This window comes from Fukomys damarensis, unplaced genomic scaffold, assembly GCF_012274545.1.
Source record: "Fukomys damarensis isolate Sample0158 unplaced genomic scaffold, DMR_v1.0_HiC HiC_scaffold_39, whole genome shotgun sequence".
Classification (NCBI taxonomy): Eukaryota; Metazoa; Chordata; class Mammalia; order Rodentia; family Bathyergidae; genus Fukomys; species Fukomys damarensis.
In genome coordinates this window covers 50,790,434-50,811,948 of record NW_022900951.1, presented here as the reverse complement: position 1 = coordinate 50,811,948, position 21,515 = coordinate 50,790,434, and the positions used below count along the sequence as shown (strand labels likewise).

Sequence of the window (21,515 nt, the reverse complement as noted above, 5' to 3'; positions counted from 1 at the left end):
ATTCACTGCTGAATTTTACAAGACATTTAGAGAAGAACTACTACCATTACTCTTCAAACTTTTCAATGAAATTGAAAGAGAAGCTATACTTCCAAATTCATTCCTGGAAGCAAGTATCACTCTGATTCCCAAACCAGAGAAAGATACAACCAAAAAGGAGAACTACAGACCAATCTCCTTAATGAATATAGATGCAAAAATCCTTAATAAGATACTAGCAAACAGAATACAGAGGATTATTAAGAAGATCATCCATCATGACCAAGTCGGATTTATTCCAGAGATGCAAGGGTGGTTCAACATACGAAAGTCAGTGAATGTAATACATTATATTAACAAAGTCAAGGACAAAAACCATATGATCCTCTCAATAGATGCAGAAAAAGCATTTGATAAAATTCAACACCCATTCATGATAAAAACCCTGCAAAAAATTGGAATAGATGGTCTATACCTCAATTTAATAAAGGCTATTTATGAAAAACCATCAGCCAACATCATATTGAATGGCCAAAAACTGAAAACCTTCATGTTAAAATCAGGAACAAGACAAGGATGCCCACTATCGCCACTTCTCTTCAATATAGTTCTGGAAACATTAGCCACAGCAATTAGACAAGAGAAAGAAATTAAAGCAATAAAGATAGGAAAGGAAGAAGTTAAACTATCATTATTTGCTGATGATATGATACTCTACATTGAAGATCCAAAAAACTCCACCAAAAAACTTCTAGACTTAATTGACAGATTCAGTAAAGTATCTGGATACAAGGTGAATACCCAAAAATCAATAGCCTTTCTATACACAAATAACAGACAGACAGAAAGAGAAATAAGGGAAAAAATTCCTTTTACAATAGCATCCAAAAAAATGAAGTATCTAGGAATCAATCTAACAAAAGAAACAAAAGATCTCTACACTGAAAACTACAGCACTCTGAAAAAAGAAATCGAAGAGGATATAAAAAAATGGAAAGATATCCCCTGCTCCTGGGTAGGAAGAATCAACATAGTGAAAATGGCCATACTACCGAAACTGCTATATACATTCAATGCAATGCCAATTGAAATTCCAACACTATATTTCACAGAACTAGAAAAAAGAATCCAAAAATTCATTTGGAACCACAAGAGACCTAGAATAGCAAAAGCCATTATAGGCAACAGTCACATGGCACCAGGTGTAACAATTCCCAATTTGAAACTATACTACAAAGCCACTGTGATAAAATCAGCATGGTACTGGCAAAGAAATAGGCCTGAGGATCAATGGAACAGACTGGAAGACACAAAAACAAATGCAGATGTACTCAGCTACCTCATCTTCGACAAAGGAGCTCACCATCCTCAGTGGAGGAAAGATAGCCTCTTTAATAAATGGTGTTGGAAAAACTGGATATCAACCTGTCACAGATTAAAATTAGACCCTTATCTTTCGCCATGCACTAAATTAAAATCCAAATGGATTAAAGATCTAAATATTAAAACAGAAACATTAAACTTGCTGGAAAGTAAGTTAGGCAGAACTCTGGAAGACATTGGTATAGGAAAAGACTTTATGAACAAATCCTCAGTAGCACGGGAACTAGCAGAAAGAATCAACAACTGGGATCTCATCTTACTAAAAAGCTTCTGTACTTCAAAAGAAACCATTAGCAGAACTAAGAGACAATCTACAATGTGGGAAAAAATTTTTACCAGCTGTACCTCAGACAAAGGACTATTATCAAGGATATATAAAGAACTCAAAACAATCAGTCCCCCCAAATATAAAGACCCGATCCAAAAATGGGCATCCGAAATGAACAGACATTTCTCATACAAAGAAGTGAAAGCAGCAAGAAAATATATGAAAAAATGTTCCACATCACTGGTCATTCGAGAGATGCAGATGAAAACAACACTGAGATTCCACCTCACCCCACAAAGAATGGCTGCTATCAAGAAATCACACAATAACAAATGTTGGCGGGGTTGTGGGGAGAAAGGAACCCTCCTCCATTGTTGGTGGGAGTGCAGACTAGTGCAACCACTATGGAAATCAATATGGAGATACCTCAAAGAGCTTGGACTGGAGGTTCCATTTGACCCAGCCATCCCTCTGTTGGGTATCTTTCCAAGAGAACTAAAAGAATCATATCACAGAGAAGTATGTGCACCCATGTTTATAGCGGCACAGTTTGTAATAGCTAAATCTTGGAAACAACCTATTTGCCCATCCGTTGGAAACTGGATAAAGAAGTTGTGGTTTTTCTATAAAATGGAATATTACTCAGCCATAAAGAGCGAGAGAATAGATTCATTCATAGGAAAATGGATACATATTGAAGATATACTCCTAAGTGAAATAAATAAGTCCCACATGTGTAAATACCAAATAGTTTCCCTGGTGTGAATATTCTGCAACAATGCATAAGATTCTAATAAGATTACTGACATTTAGAAATGGGAGGAAAGGAGCTAAAGATGTAGGGAAGGTGTGATACGTAGGGGAAGAACAAAAAGGGAAAAGAAAAAAATGTGAGAGAATGAAAAGATGAAAATAAAGTGTTTGTAGATGGGGAGGGGAGGAGGGGGTGAAGGGAGGGCAGAGGTAAGGGGAAAAAATGAGAATCAAGACTTGTCATGTAGAGGTACAAGATCCCAACAATGAATGTAACTGTACTGTATCCCTAAATGTACCAATAAACTCAATAAAAAAAAAAAAAGTGAAAATGATGAAAACAGCCATTCTATGAAACTGAATGGCCCTAGATATTCAGAAAACAATATAAGGAATAATCAGTGTCATTATCAAAACAGAATATTGTGTATGCAATCCTGGAAAGCCTGCAAGTGTGTCTTCTGCATTACAAGATCTATATTCACAGAGAGGTGAAATTTCAAAATCTGCCATAAGCTTCAGTGACTCTCTAGCATCCTCGTTCTCTGGAACAACCTGGTGAAAGAAAGCTCTCATTTTTCTGGCTATGATACTGTACATTAAAATTATTTTTATATTACATGATCCACTGATGTTGTGAGCTAATGTCTTGTATGCCCTTGCCCCCTTTTTCAGCCTATCAAAAGATGATGGGTCTTCAAAAGATGGAGCCAGGTGTGGTGGCTCACGCCTGTTATCCCAGCACTTGGGAGGCTGAGGCAGGAGGATTGCTGTGAGTTCGAGACCAGCCTGGGCTACACAGGGAGTTCCAGGTCAGTCTCAACTACATAGTGAGACCCTGCCCCAAAAAAACAACAAGAGGGCAGGGGATTTAGCTCAGCGGTTCAGTGGCCTGCCTTGCAAGCACAAGGACCCGAGTTCAATCCCCAGCATCCCCCCCAAAAAAAAAAAACAAGAAAAAAAAGATGGAACCTGACACATTCCTGTGTCTTTTCTAGAGCAGTCAGGGCAAGACTTTCAGTTCCTAGGTAGGCAGGATCAACACCCCTCCTGATCCTGAAGCAGTTACAGGAAGTTAGACCATTGAGCCTCCTGCAGCCACTTAAGAATGTAGGACCAAAGTCTTAGAGGAGGGAAAGAGGTAGGATAGAAAAAATAAAAACTAGGTTTAAAGGAAACAAGGAAATTGAGATATTAAAACTGTACTTAACTGAAACTTTAAGACACTAAAGTTACTCAAGGCTTTTTCCCTTCCAGGAAATTCACTCAAAAAATGCCCAAAGGTTTCAAAGACAATAAGCCTATAAATCGGGGCTCTGCATGCGTCATTTTCATCTGTTAATTGTGCTTTCTCCACCTCCAAGAAAGAAACAATATTGGTTCACAGAAAATATGTCTCAACTTCAAACATATAGGTGGCTTGCATTGTAGCCTGACAAAGAGTAATAATACATATCCTAGATTGCTCATCTTGAGGACACTCTCTTAAATATACCTAACTCTGGCTCATAATGTATCTCCTTTCTCTGAGCACCCACACTCCCCTCTTGTGTGTATCCTAAATCTCTGTTTAATAAAACCTTCTCATGTCTCTTACTGAAGCATTTTGAAAATTCCTTTTCCATGACAGAAATCAGTAAACCTGCAAATTTACACTACAAGGGTGGGATATGTTCCTTATTTCAGCCTCAGGGACCCTCAGACCCAGCTTGGTGACAAACTCAACATTCTGGGAAGTTGGGGCAGAATTTCAAAACCAGCCTGGGCAATTTACAACCTGTCTTAAAATTTTAAAAAGTTAAAAAAAAAAAAAAGCTGAGAGGTAGCACAGTGCAACGGTCCTTAGTTACATTCCCAGAGCCCCCTCCCCCCAACAAAATGGATATTGGGGAAAGTAAGGAAGCTAAGTAGCTTGAACAAAGGATGGAAGGACTAGAGCTTCTCCCTGGGTCTAAACTCTACTTATCCTTGCATTTTTTGAACTATGTTTGCTTTCTAGTGATTATTCTCTTTTATTTCCACCAGGCTGCAGAAAACTCTTCCCAGTACAATTAACATTTGTATCTAGCAATATTCCCCTTCAGTCATAAGAGCTCAAAAGTCATATTCTGCCCGGAAGCCATTGAGACAAATGACCTTCTTCAGTTCAATATTAGCACCTTGAGAGCAGCGATTCATCTCAGCTCCATTTCCATTTGCCCACCACAGCCCTATACATAATAGCAATGAAAATAACAATATCAAAACCAACAATAATAGTATTTAACAAATGTAGTGTTAGTACATCCCAGGTACACTTCTAATGCTGAAATTCCGGAGTGGTCATTGAGCCACCTATACCAACTGAAAGACTACTTACTAAAACAGAATTCTAAACAGGGATAAATTAGAAATACATCTTTCCTAGGAACATCACAAATCTGAGGCCAGCCTTGGACTACATAATGAATTCAAGACAAGTCTAGATTGCATAGAAAGACTCTGCTTCAAAAAACACAATAGCAAAAACAAAAAAAAAACAGAAAATCCTGCTTTTGTCAAGTAGCCTCCAATTCAGCATTGTGCAATACAACAGCCAGTAGACACATATGATATTTGAACACTTGAGATGTGATTAATGCTACTGAGAAACTGAACTTTTCTTATTATTTAAGATTAATCAATTTAAATTTAAATATTCCCACGTGGTTACTGACCACACTGCTGGACATCAAGGCTATAGTTCAGAATTTAGCAAAACATTTTTGTAAAGAGTAAAAAGTCTTCAGAATTCTACTTTGTTATATTTTACAATCCTTTAAAAATGTAAAAACTACTGCTACTTCAAAAGTTGTACAGAACACAGGCTGGATTTGAGCCTCAGGGACATAGCTTGCAGATGCCAGTTCTAGTCTTTTAAAAGTGACAAGAAATGTACACAAATATTCAATAGGAAGTAAGAATTGTACTACCTCTGCAATTACGAATTTAAAAATCTTATTCACTACAGATTATACACATATGTTAGCACATTATACTATCTAAATTTGTATAATTAAAATAATAATTACAAGTAATAAAAACAAGAAGAAAACAAAAAATCATATTCACTCATCACAGCCTTCTATTTTTTCATATTTCTTTGCTCAATAACTTCCATCATAGCTCATTGCCAATCTAGCTAAATCCACCATCATATTTGCAGCAGACATTTTCAAGAAATGTGGAGCATAGAATCCCAGTAAGATCTTTGGTGTGACAACCCTGGACTTGTCAATGTCAAAATCTTTGTCGCAAAACGGAAGGGTTTGGATCGAGCTGCATCAGTGTTACTGACTTTGGCAGCCACGCACTCTCACAGTAAACTTTATTATATAATTAGAGCACTGCACTTATTAGATTATACCACACTGCTTATTCACTCATTTATAATCCCTACTGTATTTTTAAAATTTTGCGTGCAGTATCAAATTCACCTTGTGTGATATTTACATTCTAACATCAAGCCCTGTACCTGGCATGGGGCAGGCACTCAATAATTATTTGTTCAATAAACAAATTAGAAAAATAGAGATTTATATTTTATCAAATCTTTGCAGCTATTCTTTATCTTTTATTTATCATTTATTCATCTAATAGACATATACCAGATAATGTTACAGTCACTAGGACTACAAAAGTGGACAAAAAGAACAAGATTATTTGTTGTCATGGTGTTTACATTCTCCTTCTAGTAGGAAAAGAAAGCAACAGGCAAAATAAATTAAAAATATGCCACAAACAGTAATAAGCAGAATAAAAGGGAAATAATCCAGGAGGGCTGGAGGAAGTCACTCGGTAGTGAATTGTACTTTAAAATATAATGGCCAAGGAAGACTTCACTGAAAACATGAGTTCTGAACCAAAACTTTTTAGTATATGAGGGAGAGAGCCATGTACATATCTGGAAAAGTACATTCAAGGCAGAAGAAACAAATATAAATATTTTATGTTACAAAGGTGAATTCAAGAAATAACAAGGGAGCTAACACAGCTAAACTAGTATGAGTGAGAAAAGAGATGAAGTTTAAAATGAATGGAAATGAAGTATGGCACAGACTATGTTGTCAAACAGGAAGCTGTTGGAAAGTTTTGAGAAGTATCATGACCAGCCACACATTTTCACAGAATCGTTGTGGCTGTTGTGCAGAGAATTTAAGAAAAGGCTTTAGGATAACAAGAGAAGTAAGAAGACATATTGGAGGATTACTGTAAGTGAAGGTGACTTGTTTCGGGTTTATATGTAGTCTTGCTCAGCTAGATATATTTTAAAGATAAAACTATGGAGATGTCCTAAAGGATTGGATTGTGATGGATATAAATTGAAAAAAAATGAGTTAAGAACAGTCTGAGCAACTGAAAGGATAGAAGTGTCATTTCTAAAGATTGAGAAGGCTGCTAGGAGAAGCAGGTTTGGGTAAAGATCAGGAACTGGTGTTCCAAGTTTGAGGTGCTTTTTGGACATACTGAGGTAGAATAGAAGAAATGAAGATAGGTAGAAAAGAGATAAAAACCATAATTTTAAAATTTACCTAAGTTAAATAAATAAGTCACCCATGTGTAAATACTGAATAGTTTCTCTGGTGTGAATAAACTGTAATAGTACATAAGATCCTAATGAGATAAATAACAATATGAAATAGGAAGAAAAGGGCTAAAGGTGTAGGGAAAGTGGGAAGGGTAGGGGAAAGGTAATAAGAGAAAAGTAAAAAAATATGAGAAAATGAAAAAATGGAAATAAAGTGTTTGTAAATGGGGAGGGGAGTTGGGGGTGAAGGGACAGGGCAGGGACAAGGGGAAAAATGAGAACCAAGACCTGTCATGTGAAGGTACAAGATCCCAATGATGAATGTAACTGTACTGTATACCTAAAATGTACCAATAAACTCAATAAAAAATAAAATGAAATTTAAAAAACCTGCACCTTTAGGCCACAAAAATTTCTCCATTCCCCATCCTAATTCCTAAGGGTTTCAAAGACAATAAGCCTGCAAATTGTGCTCTAGGCCTGTGCTTTCAGCTGTTAATTGTACTCATTTCTACCTATCCCCATCGTCAAGAAAGCACATGAGGGCCGGGGATTTGGCTCAGTGGTTCTGAGGCCTGCTTTGCAAGCGCATGGGCCTGAGTTCGAATCCCGGTACAAAAAAAAAAAAAAACACATGATTAAGTGGGCAGTATATCTCACCTTTCACCATATAAATACTTTTCATTTTAACATGGCCTTGCCAGAAGGGTGATCTCACAGACTATGGGAATATACATATTAGCGTCTGGAAGATACCCCATGATCACACATACATATTCAGTTCTAGGTCACAATGTGCCTCACTTACTTGAGGGCCTGCACACCATTCTTTTTGAATGCGTACTTTTAAAATTCCGTCTAATAAACCTCTTTACACTTATTACTAGTGTGCCTTGAAAATTCAGAAATCAGGTGGCCTACAACCTGCTCTGTGGGTGGGGTAAGTGGAGACTACAAGTTTCCACTTGTGGAAACCTTCTCAGATTCCACCTGGTGACAATCCGAGGGGACCCAGCTGTATATGTGAGTCTCTAGTTCAGGGCAGAGGTCTAGATATATAGATTTGAGAGTCATCAAAATAATTATACTTAAATCCATAAGACTAGATGAGATTATCAAAGTAATTAAGTATGAATAAAAAAGACGAATCTTGGGTCCAGTATAGTGGCACATGCTTGTAATCCCAGATACTCTGGAGGCTGAAATAGGAGAATATTTCAGTTCACATCTTGCCTGGGGAACTTAATAAGACCCTGTTTCAAAATTAAAATGAAGCGAAATAGGTATGTAGTTCAGTGGCTCCTCTATTAAAAATGCAGTTCAACACATGCACACACACACACACACACACACACACACACACACACACACCAGAGAGAGAAAGAGAGAGAAAAGAAGAGGAAGAGAGGAGTCTAAACGCTAAGAGGAAGAACCAGCACTGAAAAAGCACTGTAAGTCCTTCCACATGCACTAGTCCATTTAATCCTCTCAAATTCTGTGAAAAGTTGGTGAGACGGATCTCATTTTCAGATTAAGACACTGGTGTGTCGAGAAGAAAAGTATATTATAAAAGTCCACTCAGCTAACAAATTCTAAAACAAGAATTTGAACTCATAATCTGTTGCTAAATCCCACAGCTCCTCCTTCATTGTGTTATCTTGCCTCTCTATTATAACAGATAGAATATCTATAGGCAGCAGGAACATAGATAATAAAGCCAAAAAAAGTGGAACATGCCTTGAAGGAAGTGTGTGTGTGTGTGTGTGTGTGTGTGTGTGTGTGTGTGTGTGTTTCCTTTTGGCTACGTTACAGATCATAGGAAAGGGTATAGTGAGAGTATTGAGGCAGAAAAGGAAAATTTAAATCACTTCGAAGAAGGCATTGAATGCCATACTAAGAAATGTGAACTTTGCATGTGGTACCCTTTTGGATATGTTTTGAGTTTGTCATCTGTGAGTTCATGTGTTGAAAACTAGATCTGTGGTGTGACAATGTTGAGAGGTGGTTGTGGAATTTTTAGGATGTGAGGTCTTCTGGGAGTTAGGTAGTTCACTGGTGGTACTGCCCTTGGAAAGATACTGGATCCCTGATCTAGTTCTCAGAACATGGTTGTTATAAAATGAGTAAGATGAACCCTGAAATGTTCTTTGGTTTCTTGTCTCACTATGCGAGCTCTCTCTCACACACATTCTCATCATGTGGCACAACCAAGGGGGTTCTCAACGAAACCAAACTGATGACAGTGCCATGTCCATGAATCTCCAAAACCGAAAGCTAAATAAACCACATATTTTCGTGTAGTTCTAGGAGTCAAACCCAAGATCTCATGCTTTTCAAACAGGCATTTTACCACTGAGAAATGCCTCTTGTCAAAGGCTCTTTCTTTTATAAAGCACTCAGTCTTAAGAATTTTGTTATAGTAAGAGAAAAGAGACTAATATAATATGAAAGAGCTGCTGTTAATTTTCTGGGAAAAGAAATTACATCTGATAAGTGGAATGTAAAATGATCTTTAGAAAAAATAAGCATACAGGCAGAAAGACTGGTTGGAAAATAGGCCTAATGTCGCTAAACATATAAAAGTATAAATGGAAAAGAAAGGATGGCTTAGACAGTGCTGGTTAATCAAGAAATATTTTTTAACACTGTTTATGTGGTCCTATGTTGTAAGGAAATGACAAAGAAACTATGCTATATGAAATAGCCTTGATTTTCACATATTTCTAATCCAGTTAGAAAGTGAAGAAAAGCGTGAAAAAGAATTGGAAAATGAAGCATTTTTATATCTGGTGAGAAGAATTGACATAATAATCTAATTGTTGGCAAAGACAAATAATCACAAACTATATAAGGAAAATTCAAATTGTCTGGGAAAGACTTTTTTTTTGTACCGGAGATCAAACTCAGGACTTTGCGCTTGCCAGGCATGGCAACACTGAGCTACATCCCAGGTCCAGAAAGCGTCTCCTAAAGAAAGCAGAAACTGGTACAGACTGAAATCAAAGACCTCCAAAGATTTCCTTGACTTATTCTGCCCCCCACTTTGAGATAGGATCTCACTCTCACTCTGTAGTTCAGGCTGGCCCTGAACTCACTGTGTAGCCCAGGCTGGCCTTGAATTTACGACAATCCTCCTGTCTCAGCCTCCTGAGTGTTGCACTTACAAGCATGTGCCAACTATGTCCATCTCCTTTACTTATTCTTGAATGATAAGTGAAGTACGGGGCTGAGATTTAGCTCAGGGGCACCATGCCTGCTTTGTAAGAGCAAGGTTCTGAGTTCAATCCTTGGTACCAAAAAAATAAAAAAATAGGTGTATAGGTGAAGAATAGCAGCTGAAGAGGGGAAAGAGAGATGTTTAAAAAAGATGAGGTTCTCAGGTAAGGAATTATAAGAGGTCATAAAGCTTTAAAGTCTAGCCATTTGTATTATTAGAAATAACTAAACTATTGACACATAAAAAGACAAATATTAATTTTTTAATAATTTTGAACTCATTTGAGAAGGTTTTGAAAAATGAAGCAATTCAACTGAACAAACAGTACTGGTCAAAGAACAGTGAAAGATAAAGATTAAATAATAGCTGGTATAATCCCAGCTAATTGGGAGGGTAAGACATGAAGATTTCAAGTTTCAGACTAGGCTGAGCAAATGAACAGAAATAGCCTGCTCCAAAATTTAAAACATTACAAAGCACATAGTATATAGCTCAGCCATTCCCTAGGTACAATTCTTAGTATGAAGGAAAAAAGATTAAATATAGTACTTCATAAGACGTACAAAAAGGAAAATAGATCTCAATGTAAATGTAAATGTAAAAATCTCCTTTCAGATTTTATTTAACACTTTTTGTAGTTAGTAATTTAATTTTCATTTAAAAATGACCATTTTCAGCCTGGAGTGGTGGCACATGCCTGTAATCCCAGCACTCAGGAGGCTGAGGCAGGAGGATTGCTATGAATTTGAGGCCAGCCTGGACTTCATAGTGAGATTGAGGCAAGCCCGAACTACCGAGTGAAATTATCTCCAAAAAAGAAAAGAAAAAAAAATAACTTTTTTTTTTTTTTTTTTTTTTAAGGCATGGGGGCCAGGGATTTAGCTCAGCATTTCGGACGCCTGCCTCCCAAGTGCAAGGTCCCGAATTCGAACCCCAGGACCAAAAACTAAATAATAAATAAATAAATAAATAAAAAGGCATGCTGTGGTCGAGGGATTTAGCTTGTTTCACTGCACCTGCCTTGCAAGCGCAAGGTCCTGAGTTAGATCCCCAACGGGGCGGTGGGAGGGTTCATTATTTAACTTGGTGGCTGTAGCTCAGTGGTACAGTATTTACCTTGCATGAGTGATGCCTTGGGTCCAATACACAGTACTAGTAGACAGATAAATAAATTCACTAGTCAGCAGAAACAGGCACTGGACCTGGATTATTTATTTCTCCTTAGAGCTCGGGAAATTGAGTCTTCAGGTCCTTTCCATCTCCAATATTCTCAGAATTTGTGCTTACAAATTACTAAAATCTAAGCAAAATAAGACAATGCCTACTGCTATTAATTGTTATTAACATATATACTTCTATAAGAGAGTGCCAAACTTCAGGACTCAGTTCAACCAGGTGAGATCCCAGAAAACTTTAAGAAACAGATGACATTCTAACTATCTGATATTTTATAATGAAAAGGGAAAAAAGAAAAAAACTGGACTTTCTTACCCAAATTCCTTTCTACATGATCATCTTTACAACCTTCTCACTAGAAAGCCTATTTCTTAATAGCCACAAGTTTCCCTTCTCTCCAAACATGGCCGGCGAGAAAGCTCATCATCTCTCCAGAGAAAGGGTCAAAACCGTGCCCGGCGAGCATTGACTTGTAATATCGTTAAGTTCATTACCAAGCCACATACAACATGAAACTAACACAATGCCAAGCCCCTTCTATGCCATATGGTGCAGTCTTCCGTACATCGTAAGATTGTGTGCCACTGGTGCCGTCTTTTGTACTGCCACGGATGAGGCAGTTTGCAAAACTACAGTAATTCCTTCTGCTAATGCACTGAGAGCCATCAGAAAATCTGGTCAAACTTGTGCCGAGTACTTGCAGCTATATTTTCCTGCCTCTTTAAAAATTTTCCTCTACCCAAAGTTCCGTGGCATACACTTGTCTGCAATAGCTTAACCAGCCAATGAGGCTTCCCCTTTCCACAGTTAGACTCTGCCCCCACGAGCTGTGGGCGGTCCTTGGCTTTTCAGTTGGTAGACGCACGTGCAGTAACGCGTTTGATTCTGAGCGAACGAAGAAGCTGCATCGTGCGTGTTAGGCGTTTTTACCTTCCCGTGGTATTGGCACTCGCAATCATGGAGGACGCCTCCGCTTCTGCAGTTCCAGGCTTTCTCTCCAAGCTATGGTCAATAGTCGACGACACCGTCTTGGACGATGTTATTCGCTGGAGCGAGGTAAAGGTCTACAGGGGAGAGAAATGGGTTTTCAGACGAATGTGGCCTTAGAAAGGTGTGGGATGATGTAGGAAATTTTAGGGCCGGCGTAGCAAGATGGCAGAGGACATTTTCCCGACCCCGCAACTCTTTGGCGGGCAAATTCAGTTTCCTCGTAAAATAAGCCTCCGCTTATTAGTTTCTGTTTAGCGCCTATGAAAAGCTTCCCTCTTTTGCTGCTTTTCTTCAGAACCCCGAGTTAAGTGGCACACTACCTAAATATACCTCAGTGGGGATAGGAACTTGTCGTCTTTTGGAGATGTCTGTTTTGTGGTGCTCGGCACGCAGTGTCTCGCCTCATGGCTTGTCGCTGAAATATATCGCCGAACCTTCTAGGGTCTGTGTCTCTGTCTTTGTCTGTGTGTCTGCACCCTCCTTCGTAATACGTTTTCCTACCAGCTGTACATAAATCGAGTAACTGAGCATCTTGGACGCTTTGAACAAGGCTAGCTTTGCTCATAGCATCTGAGAGAATTTAATTATGTTGGACCTCATTTCTCACCAGTTGTTCAGCTTCATCTAACCTGGTAAGCCGGGTGGAGTATACAGGCCTGCGTATTCTTCCGTCAGGCAGTTTTACGCTCGTTCAGACAATGTACCTGAATTTTGATTTATTCGAGCCTCAAGTCAACTGGACTAGGAACTCATGGAACTGTGTAGATGTGTTAAAGGCAGACTAGGGCCAGTTCTCTATTTATTCATGTAAACTGAAGTAAAACTTTTCCTCAACTTTGTATTATTAAAAAATGCAAATATAAAGCAATACAATGAACTCCAAGCATAGATTATCAGCACATTTAAAAGATATTATCCTGGAGCTGAGTGGATTAGCTCAGTGGTTGAGCACTTGCCTACAGTGTCCCAAGCCTGTATATGTGTATGTATATGTATATGCATATGCTTAGCCCTAAAAATTAGAATACTCGATTTTTTAAAAGACAAGGCCATGAAAGAAAGAAATACAGTGGAAATTAGTGCTGCATTAGGTAAATATACATTTTCTAAAACTTTAACATATCGAGAAGGCCTATGCTTTGACTAGAAAAGGTAATGAGGAAATGTTTTTAGGAAATGCTAATAGTCAGTATCTTGAAATAATTTGAATACTGCATTTGTCAGCACTCATTGAATGGCACGTTTAAAACATATTAATTTTATTAAACATAAATTTCCCGATTTTTTTCCTAAAAAACCTTACATAAATATCAAACTAAGTTAATGATATGCACGCTGAAGTGCTTGAGTGTTTGCATCTTTGAAATTGATCTAAGAAATAAAATGGGTTGATGACATGTTATAAAGCAAATAACTAGTGAAAAGTTAGTTATGGTAGAGATATGGTTGTTCAAATTTTCTGTGTGTTTAAAAATTTTTATACAAAATGGTTGAATTTAGGGGCCAGGGATTTAGCTCAGTGGTTCCGCTGCCTGCCTAGCAAGCACAAGGACCCGAGTTCTATCTCCAGTACCAAAAAAAAAAAAAGTTGAGTTTAAAGCATAGAAGTTTTAAAAAGCCTTTTCATAAGCTGAACTTTTTTAAAGCCTTTCTGCAACAGGGGCCAGGAATATTGAAATTCAGTGGTAAAGCCCTTGCTTAGCATGCAGGAGGCCCTGGGTTTAATCCCCTGTACGACATATACAGTGCATACAAACACACCTACAGCCTTTTCACGACAAAAAAGACTAAAATTTTATGCCACATTTACACATGCTAGACAAAAGTTGAACTTAGGCTTTGCATGATTTTTGCCTTATTAAAGCGCATATTGAAGGAGTCATGTTTTATAGACAGTGGTATGCTAGAATGGGCACATTCTGCTTGGAGGGACTCATAAAAGCCAATTGTATTCATTTCCTAACTCTACATTCAGTGGCATCATGTTCATAGAGTAATATTAGCCACAATGAGCATGATTTAGATTTAGAAATTACCAAGTGCCACAAATCACCTCTCACAGCTCCAGGCTCTTGTTAAATGTTCACCACCAGACCACTGTTTATAACACATTTTTGTAAAAAAAAAAAAAATTAGGCAGTTTCTCGGCAAAATCTTTATATTAAATGGAATTTTTGAAGAAAAATACCATGATGCTATGTTGCCAATCCAAAATCAAAATTTTGTTTTGTTTTGTTTTGTTTTGTGTTTTGGTACCAGGGATTATCAGGACCTTCCACTTGCTAGGCAGGTAGCGGCACCACTGAGCTAAATCCCTGGCCCCAAAATGTGTTTTTCTTAGCACCATAAAACCTTACTCGATCAGTTCCTAAAGACACTTTTATACACAAATGTATATCTGCTTCATTCTACCAGTTACTAACCCTAGAATCTGTAGAAAATCACTCCAATCAATAGATTTCTTGCTAAGTGTAGTAGCACAAACTAGTAATCCCAGCTGACTGAGGGGCTGATGCAGGAGGACTGGAAGTTCAAGGCCTGTCTGGCAATTTTGTGAAAACCTGTCTAAAAATAAAAAAATAAAAACACCTAAGGATGTAGCTCAGCAGTAGAGCTCCCTGGATTCCATCCCTAGTACCATACACACACACACACACACACACACACACACACACGCACGCACACACACGCACGCACACACACACGCACACACGCGCACGCACACACGCGCACACACACACACACACACAAAGTTGTTTATTTCTTAGGATATCAGGAATCTAATTCAGGGTCTCACAGTGCTAAGCATTTTCTCTACCATTAAGCTATATCTTCAGTCCAACAGATGTTTCTTGAGTGCCAGCTATATGCTATGTAGTGATTTATTTCCTCCTGTATAAAATCTGGCTGTAAATCCATGCTATACAATTCTATATTACATCACTAAAGGGAACTCATCAATGGAATAGAATCCAAAATGTCAGTCATATATGGAATTCTAAACCAACACTCATTTCTTCCCTTCCGAACTAATTCCTTCTAATGGCTAACATTTATTGGGTATTTATTTTGTACCAGGTGCTGCTGTAAACTTTTTCTATAAATTAACTGATTTAACCCTCACAAATTTGGTAATTATTAACTGTTTTACAAATGAGCAAACTGATAAACATACAAGGCAAGTGACCTGCTGAAGATCACAATAGCTAATAAGAGATGGAGCTGTGTACAAACCTAGTTTGGTTCAGAATACACATTCCATAACCACTGTGCCCTTAACAAAGTTCAACTTAGGTGCCTGAATATAACATAATACATGAACCCATAGAGTTATAAAAATAAAATTTATATTACTTTTCAGTAATAATTTCTAAAGATTGTAAGACTATGATAAAACATGTTCTATATGACTGCCTAATAAATTAATGGTTAATCCATTTTCCAAAGCTCTATGCAATGAGTAGAGCCAAAAATTACATACAAGAAGACTGATGCCAGTGTCTATGTTTGTTTGGATTTTCAGTGCTGGGGACTGAACAGAGTGCCTCACACATGCTAGGCAAGTGTTATAACATTCAGCTACATTCTCACATAATCCAGTGTCTGTGGTTTTAACTACTATCCCAAAGTCTTATCTTTTTTATTTTCCTCTCTGAAAAGTACCTGTATTTTCCTTGTTGGTATCCTAATCAATTTCCAAAATTCTTGAAAGCCCACCACCTCAATGAAAAAACTCTGATTTTCTAACTTACATATTAATTTTTTTTTTTTTAGAATTTCAAATGCTTCCTCTATGCCTTACTGATTTACCCACCCATATATTGTGATTATTTAGGGATGTTCTTATACTGATAAGTTTTTTGAGAACAGAAACTAACTTTTGGAGCCGGGGATTTAGCTCAGTGGTTCGGTGGCCTGCCTTGCAAGCGCAAGGACCAGAGTTCAATCCCCGGTACCAAAAAAAAAAAAAAAAAAAAAAAAAAAAAAAAAAAAAAACCTAAGTTTTGAACCCACTTTACATCATCACAGACAAACCCTTACCTTGAAACGTCAGCCTAAGAAGTTGAAAGGTAGAATAAAAATGATAATTAAATCAATTTGAATTTTTTAGTTTGTCTATATAGAATAAACCTAGAAGATGACTATCCTGTCTCTAAACTAAGCTGTGAGTTTAAAAAAATTACTTTATACATTATTTCATGCTTTTAGTTTATTTTTTAGTTGGGGAAGCATTTGGCAGTGCCATGGCGAAGCAGATATCATTGAAATATCATTTTAGCCTGGCCCAGTGGATGGTATGATCCTCTTTTTTATTGTTGTGAAAGGAACAATGAGCACAGGCCTCACACCATGAAAAGCAATACACTATTTTTGTTCCAGTACATAGGTAGTCGGCAAGCTCAGCACCTAAATTACTGAGTTAGGGTATGTACCAGCTCTATTGCTAGGGTTGAACTGGAAGAGGACCCAAAACTTTTTTTAAAATGTTATTTGGGGTCAGTTTGGTGGGACACAGTGCCACTTAGTGCCTTTCTGAGTTAAAAGCTATTGCTTCTGACAGATTTCATAATGATCAAGTTAGTATAATACTTCAAAAACTGTTCATCTTTGAGTTCATCCATCTTAAGAATTATTGTTCCTCCACATTATATTAAGCGAAGTAAGCCAGAGGCCTAAGGAAAAAATACTACATTTTTATGTATTTGTGGAAGCTAAAAGGTTGCTCTTATAGATGACAGTAAAATAACAGTCACTAGAGATTAGAAAATGGGTAAGTTAGGAGGAATAAATTCTAATGTTCTCTAGCATAAGAGGGTAATTATACTCTATCAAAGTGTATAATATATTTTAAAATAAGTAGAATTGTCCAAAAATTCCCAACATGCAAAAATGATAAAAGGAGATGTAAATACACTAGGTGGCACTCTGTCCCACCCTACTGACCCCAGATAGCATTAAAAATTGTTCTAGGTCCTCTCCCAGTTCAACCCTAGCAATATACATGTATTCATATATATATATATACATATCAATATACATATATTTCCCAAAACTCTCTGATAGTAAGCAATGAGTAGAGCCAGAAATTAAATGCATTATAAATTATATATACACTAGGTGGCACTCTGTCCCACCCTACTGACCCCAGATAGCATTAAAAATTGTTCTAGGTCCTCTCCCAGTTCAACCCTAGCAATATACATGTATTCATATATATATATATACATATCAATATACATATATTTCCCAAAACTCTCTGATAGTAAGCAATGAGTAGAGCCAGAAATTAAATGCATTATAAATTATATATATTTATAAATTATATATTTATATATTATATATTTATGAAATATACATATGTATATTTCATAAAGATGGACAAATATATGTGAGTTACAGAATTAAAAAAATAAACAGAATTGTTGAATATGAGAATTCTAGAGTACTAGGCTTGAACAACTGTATGTATATATAAATTTGGAACTTATAAAATACAGAAAGAAAAATAATGTTCATACTTCAAAGATAATTCAAATTTTATGGATTCTTTTTCTAGAATCATACTGGCATTTATATTTACAAATACACATTTATTTATTAAATTGATATCTTCCTCTTTGGAAATTTGTAATTTATCTTGTACTAGTTTTATATTTTGGGCATTTTTCCATAGCATTAAATATGTGAAAACATCATTTTGGTGCACACCTGTAATCTGAGCTACTTGGAAGGCTGAAGCAAGAGGATCATTTGGACCCCAAAAGTACAACGTGAACCTGAAAAATATAGTGAGACCTAAATATCAAAAATAAAATAAAGCCGGGCATGGTGGCACATGCCTATAATCCCAGCACTCGGTAGGCTGAGGCAGGAGGATCACTGTGAGTTTGAGACCAGCCTGGGCTACATAGTGAGTTCCAGGTCAATCTCAACTACATAGTGAGACCCTGTCTCAAAAAAACAAAACAAGGCTAAAAACAAAACAAAAAAAATAAAATAAAAATATTATTTTAATGACTATATAATAATCCACCATCTTAACCACTATATTTATAGGCATTTGGATATTTTAATAATTTCTACTACTAAAAATAGTTCCAAGAACCAGGTGCCATTACCTGTGCCTATAGTTTCAGCTAAAAAATCAATAATAATAGTTTCATGATGATATCAGAAATTTGTACAAAAATATTTTTCATAGCTTCTATTTCTTTGAAAGGAGGATTCCTAGAAGGAGAATTACTAAATTAAAGAACACAAGCCTGTGTGCACTCACATGTGTTTTTGTTTTTGTATGTTTGTGTGTTGCTAGGAATCAAAATGAGGGCCTGGTATTATGAGGATTTTAAAGACCATTCTTATTACCAAATGACTTTCCAGAATAGTTACACTGATTTTTATGACCAGTAGTGATTTACTTTTTAAGAGTACGTATCTGCCAAACTTGCTGATATATTTTCTTTCCAGGCTAATTCAGAACCAACTGGAAGTCGGTTTTTGCTTGTCAAATTTGTCAGCAGTATTTTGACTCTTACTCAGGTTGAAATGAGAAGTTGTGGTTTAACAAAAAGGAAAGGAAAGTAGTAAGACATTTTTTTAGGTTATTTGCTGGGAACAGATGCATAATTACACAGGTATAGTTTTTTTATGGTATAGCTGAGTTCCCGAAGAGTTGTTTGTGTGTGTCTGTAAAATTAAATTATGTTTTTAAGTATTGCCCCGGCAGTTCGGGGCAGTCTTGAAAGCAACGTGCCGCCTGAAACCTTCAAAACATAATGGCGGTTGCAAGCGCTCGCCAAGCCAAGGCAGCCCAGCCACAAGGACCACCCCTCCGGGCAGTCTCCCGTGTAAACTGCCGTCACTTTTTTTGTTTTTTTGTGTTTTTTGAGATAGGCTCTTGTTTTGTAGTACAGGCTTATTGCTCTTGAACTCTTTGCTGTCCTCCTACCTTAGTCTCCCGCGTGCTCGGATCACCGACGTGCACCGCCATGTCCGGGTTTTCTCTACGCTGGTGTGCGTTTCTGGTCTCAGCCGGAAGAGGAACTCTGAACTCCAGCCCTCTGACCTACATTGGTTGCTGCAATGGAAAGGATCAGTAATTTCAAGACACCACATTATTTGCAAAAGCAAATCTGTATTATATTCAGCTCCATGTATAAATATCCCTGTTTCTCCGTTTATGCAGAAGATTGGCCGTGGGACTGGGGTAAATGTTTACCTAAAGAAAAGATCTCTGAGAGATTTATCTCATCCTCCTTGGACTGAAAAAAGACTAATTCTATATGTAATGATCAGTATCGAAGTATATATCAGAAGAGACTAGGGACTGGGGATTTGGCTCAGTGGTGCTGCTGCTTGCCTCGCAAGTGCAAGATCCCAAGTTTGATTCCATTTCCACAAAAGAGACTAACTGATGAAGCTAAAATATTTTTTTTGTACCAGGGATCGAAATCAGGACCTTCTACTTGTAAGGCAGGCAGCAGCACCACTGAGATAAATACCTGGGCCTAAACTAAAAGTTTTTAAAGCTTTCATCTTCCAGACATTGTAGGTTATTGCGCTCTTAACTAAAGTTGGCGATGGCAGCATGGGACTTGCTATTGAGTATGGGGAGGAAATATCTAAATGATTTACTAGAAAAGCGATACAAAGACAGCCATGGTCCTCTTGCAGAAGCTATAATTTTAAAAGTTGTTTTGAACATGGCTAGAGTGTTAAAGTATATGCACCAAAAAAAAAAAAAAAAGGAAACTGCTTTATGGAAATATAAAATCTTCAAATGTTATAATTAAAGATTTTTTTTTCTCATTGAGTTTATTGGTATTTTTTAGGTATACTGTACAGTTATATTCATCATTTGTATCTTGTACCTTGTCATGACAGATTTTGGTTCTCACTTTTTCCCTATACCCCTGCCCTCTCTTCACCCCCTAAAGGTGATTTTGAAGCATTTAAAAGCTGTGACAGGAATTTCTCTACCATTTAATGAAAATATGATTGTGTCTGATCCCGAGACCCGTTACATTGGTACTGAGCCATGGAAACCCAAGGAAGCTTTGGAGGAAAATGGCATTATTACTGAGAAGGCAGACATATTTGCCTTTATTTTTACTAAGTGGGAAATGGGGACTTTATTCATGTATTAATCTTAATCTTACAAATGTTGATAGCAATGAAGATAAAACTTTTGATGAAAGTGACTTTGATGAGGAAGCATACATACTATGCAACTTTGGGAACTGGGCCACCTGTTAACATGAACAAATTCGATGAATTATAGTAGAAAGTAATTGAACTCTTCTTTTCACTAATGAAGATCTTTTGGAACTAGATGGTCAATAATCATGTTCTTGATGACCACAGCATGAAATTTGTATTGTGAACATAACCGTTTTATTTTCTTGAATGTTTATATAAGTATTATGATGATCTGCAGTGATTACTTTCTATAAAGGACCTATTTTAGGTCCATAGTGCCCTGTTAATTTGATTGTTTGTTTTTGAGACAGGGTCTCACTATGTAGTTGAGACTGACCTGGAACTCACTATGTAGTCCAGGCTGGTCTCAAACTCACAACAATCCTCCTGCCTCAGCCTCCTGAGTGCGGGGATTACAGGCGTGCACCACCGTGCCAGGCGTCCCTTGTTATTTTTGAATAAGTTCCTAAGGATATTTCTTGTGTTCTTATGATGATATGCTCTTGATATTATACACACTGGGTTTTGTATGATGTTCAAAAAATAGTGATGATTTAACAAGCTAGCAAAAAAATGCTGTAAACTGTTCTTACATTAATTTAATTTGAGTGACTATTCTATTAATGATCTTTTATATTCTCTATTTAGCGTATCTATTAAAATTAGCACTTTATATACTGCAAAGTAAATCTCCATTTGCTTATACTTGAAACTTTTTCTGGCATTTTTGGGGCTGATGTACTTATTAAATGGTCCCAGAACCTGAGCATATGACTCAAAAGAGTAGCTACTTGGTTATTTCTAGACTGTTTGGTTACAACTTGTTCTGCTGTCTTAGATTGATGTTTAATTTATTAAATGTATTTCCTATACTAAGATTGCTTTTTTTTACCTTTTCTTTACTAATGTGTACACTAAGTGTTTCAAAATGTGGTGTAAAAATTATAAAACTCAAATGAAACAATACAGAATAAGGATAATTTTTGTACCAAAAACTAAAATTA

The 21,515-nt window shown here is 37.0% G+C and overlaps 2 protein-coding genes and 1 pseudogene across 2 annotated transcripts in view; 2 read left to right on the top strand and 1 right to left on the bottom strand.

Annotated features, from left to right (window-relative positions):
* The window catches only part of Heph (hephaestin), a 153,511-nt gene extending 141,195 nt beyond the window's left edge, over positions 1–12,316 (bottom strand). The window contains exon 1 of the mRNA XM_010632190.3: positions 12,253–12,316. The gene's annotated coding sequence lies outside the window, so the exon portion shown is untranslated. The remainder of the gene's footprint in view (positions 1–12,252) is intronic.
* Positions 12,216–21,515, top strand: part of LOC104867781 (heat shock factor protein 3) — a 50,391-nt gene continuing 41,091 nt past the window's right edge. The window contains exon 1 of the mRNA XM_019208684.2: positions 12,216–12,378. Within this exon, the coding sequence (XP_019064229.1) occupies positions 12,280–12,378 (99 nt within the window). The 5' untranslated portion in view covers positions 12,216–12,279. The remainder of the gene's footprint in view (positions 12,379–21,515) is intronic.
* Positions 19,396–20,644, top strand: LOC117284726 (annotated as a pseudogene).